This window comes from Helianthus annuus, chromosome 11, assembly GCF_002127325.2.
Source record: "Helianthus annuus cultivar XRQ/B chromosome 11, HanXRQr2.0-SUNRISE, whole genome shotgun sequence".
NCBI lineage: Eukaryota > Viridiplantae > Streptophyta > Magnoliopsida > Asterales > Asteraceae > Helianthus > Helianthus annuus.
The window spans coordinates 98,634,915-98,637,540 of record NC_035443.2 but is presented as its reverse complement, the minus strand read 5'-3'; the positions used below and the strand labels follow the sequence as shown (position 1 = coordinate 98,637,540).

General features: G+C 43.4%; 1 protein-coding gene across 1 annotated transcript; it reads right to left on the bottom strand.

Moving 5' to 3' along the window:
• Positions 1-979: 979 nt before the first annotated feature.
• Positions 980-1,729, bottom strand: LOC118484040 (ribulose bisphosphate carboxylase large chain-like; the record flags this gene model as incomplete). The annotated part of the gene is made up of 1 exon (XM_035979928.1): positions 980-1,729. A coding segment is annotated over one exon (750 nt), but the record flags the coding sequence as incomplete, so codon positions are not given.
• Positions 1,730-2,626: the final 897 nt, after the last annotated feature.

Below are 2,626 nucleotides of genomic sequence, written 5' to 3'. Positions count from 1 at the left end.
ACAGCTTCAAGAGTTATCTGATAAAGGATTCATTCATCCGAGCTTTTCACCTTGGGGAGTTCTAGTCCTCTTCGTGAAAAAGAAAGATGGGTCTTTTCGAATGTGTATCGATTATCGTGAGCTTAACAAGCTTACCATCAAGAATCGATATCCCCTACCTCGAATCGATGATCTCTTTGACCAGCTGCAAGGTGCTTCATGTTTTTCTAAGATCGATCTGCATTCTGGGTATCATCAACTTCGTGTTTTCGAAGAAGATATTCCCAAAACTGCTTTCCGCACGAGATATGGGCATTACGAGTTCACAGTCATGCCTTTTGGCTTGACAAATGCTCCAGCTATCTTTATGGACTTAATGAATAGGGTCTGTAAACCTTATTTAGACAAGTTCATTATTGTGTTCATCGACGATACTCTCATTTATTCGAAGACTCGAGCCGATCACGAGCAACACCTTCGCTTAACGTTGGAACTCCTTAAGAAGGAACAGCTTTTCGCTAAATTCTCCAAGTGTGAATTCTGGCTTAAAGAAGTTCAGTATCACATCTCAACTGGGCATGTATATTTCTAGGCTTTCACAGTTTTGGTTTGTATATTCATAATGATACCATGAGCGCTTTAGGGCATCCTCAAGATATGTTTTCAGATACCGCTATCCAATTACAACCCGTCTTTGCTCAATGGATACAAAACACCCACGCTTTAGCACCTGGTGCAACGGCTCCTGGTGCAACAGCAAGCACCAGTTTAACTTGGGGGGGCGGTGATTTAGTAGCAGTGGGTGGCAAGGTAGCTTTGTTACCTATTCCATTAGGAACCGCGGATTTTTTGGTACATCACATTCATGCATTTATGATTCATGTGACGGTATTGATACTTCTGAAAGGTGTTCTATTTGCTCGTAGCTCCCGTTTGATACCGGATAAAGCAAATCTTGGGTTTCATTTTCCTTGTGATGGGCCTGGAAGGGGGGGGCATGTCAAGTATCACAAGCAGCAGCTAGTTCAGGACTCCATTTGGTAGCCTCACGGATAATTTCATTACCCTCAGTAGCAAGATCGCGTCCCTCATTACGAGCTTGTACACATGCTTCTAGAGCTACTCGGTTAGCTACGGCACCAGGTGCATTACCCCAAGGGTGCCCTAAAGTTCCTCCACCGAACTGTAGTACGGAATCATCCCCAAAGATCTCGGTTAGAGCAGGCATACGCCAAACGTGAATACCCACCGAAGCTACAGGCAGAACACCTGGTAGAGAGACCCAATCTTGGGTGAAATAAATACCGCGACTTCTATCTTTTTCAATAAAATCATCATGCAGTAAATCAACAAAGCCCAAAGTGATTTCTCTTTCCCCTTCAAGTTTACCTACTACGGTACCGGAATGAATGTGATCTCCACCGGACATACGTAACGCTTTAGCTAGTACACGGAAGTGCATACCATGATTCTTCTGTCTATCAATAACCGCATGCATTGCGCGGTGGATGTGAAGAAGTAGACCATTATCTCGGCAATACTGAGACAAGCTAGTCTTTGCAGTGAATTCACCTGTTAGGTAGTCATGCATTACGATAGGAACTCCCAATTCTCTAGCAAATACAGCCCTTTTCATCATATCTTCGCAATTACCCGCAGTAGCATTCAAGTAATGCCCTTTGATTTCACCTGTTTCAGCTTGTGCTTTATAAATAGCTTCGGCACAAAATAAGAAACGGTCTGGGTCATATAGTCAACAAGCAAGGTATTCATGTGGATCCATCCAAGATTGTTGCTATTAAGGATTGGGGTACGCCAACGACACCTACAAAGATTCGATCTTTTCTTGGTCTTGCTGGTTATTATCGTCGATTCATTTCAAACTTCTCAAAGATTGTGGTTCCACTCACTGCTTTGACTCAGAAGAATAAGCCTTTTGAGTGGGGACCCAAACAAGAAGAAGCATTCCAAACACTGAAGCGGAAGTTATGTAATGCTCCTGTTCTATCTCTGCCCGAGGGAAACGATGATTTCGTTGTCTATTGCGATGCATCCAACTTAGGCCTTGGTTGCGTCCTCATGCAACGAGGTAAAGTTATTGCATATGCATCTAGACAGCTGAAAATCCATGAGAAGAACTATACGACTCATGATTTTGAGTTAGGAGCTGTGGTTTTCGCACTTAAAATCTGGAGACACTACCGCTATGGCACGAAGTGTGTGGTTTTCACAGACCACAAAGGTCTCCAGCATATTCTTAATCAGAAAGAGCTAAACATGAGGCAACGACGTTGGGTTGAACTCTTGAACGATTACGATTGCGAGATTCGCTACCATCCTGGTAAGGCGAATGTCGTGGTCGATGCGCCTAGTCAAAAAGAGCGAGTCAAGCTTCATTCTGTTCAAACACTATCTGATATTCAAACTCGTGTTCTTCAAGCTCAGCAATCTTGTGTCTCACAAAATTTGATGGGTATGGAATTACCACATCAGCTTGAGCTTAAACTCGAAGCAAAAGGCGATGGTTTGCTTTATTTCAAGGATCGTTTGTGGGTCCCGAAACAAGACGATCTTCGCGCCCTAGTGATGGACGAATCTCACAAGTCTCGATATTCTATCCATCCTGGTGCTGATAAAATGTACAAGG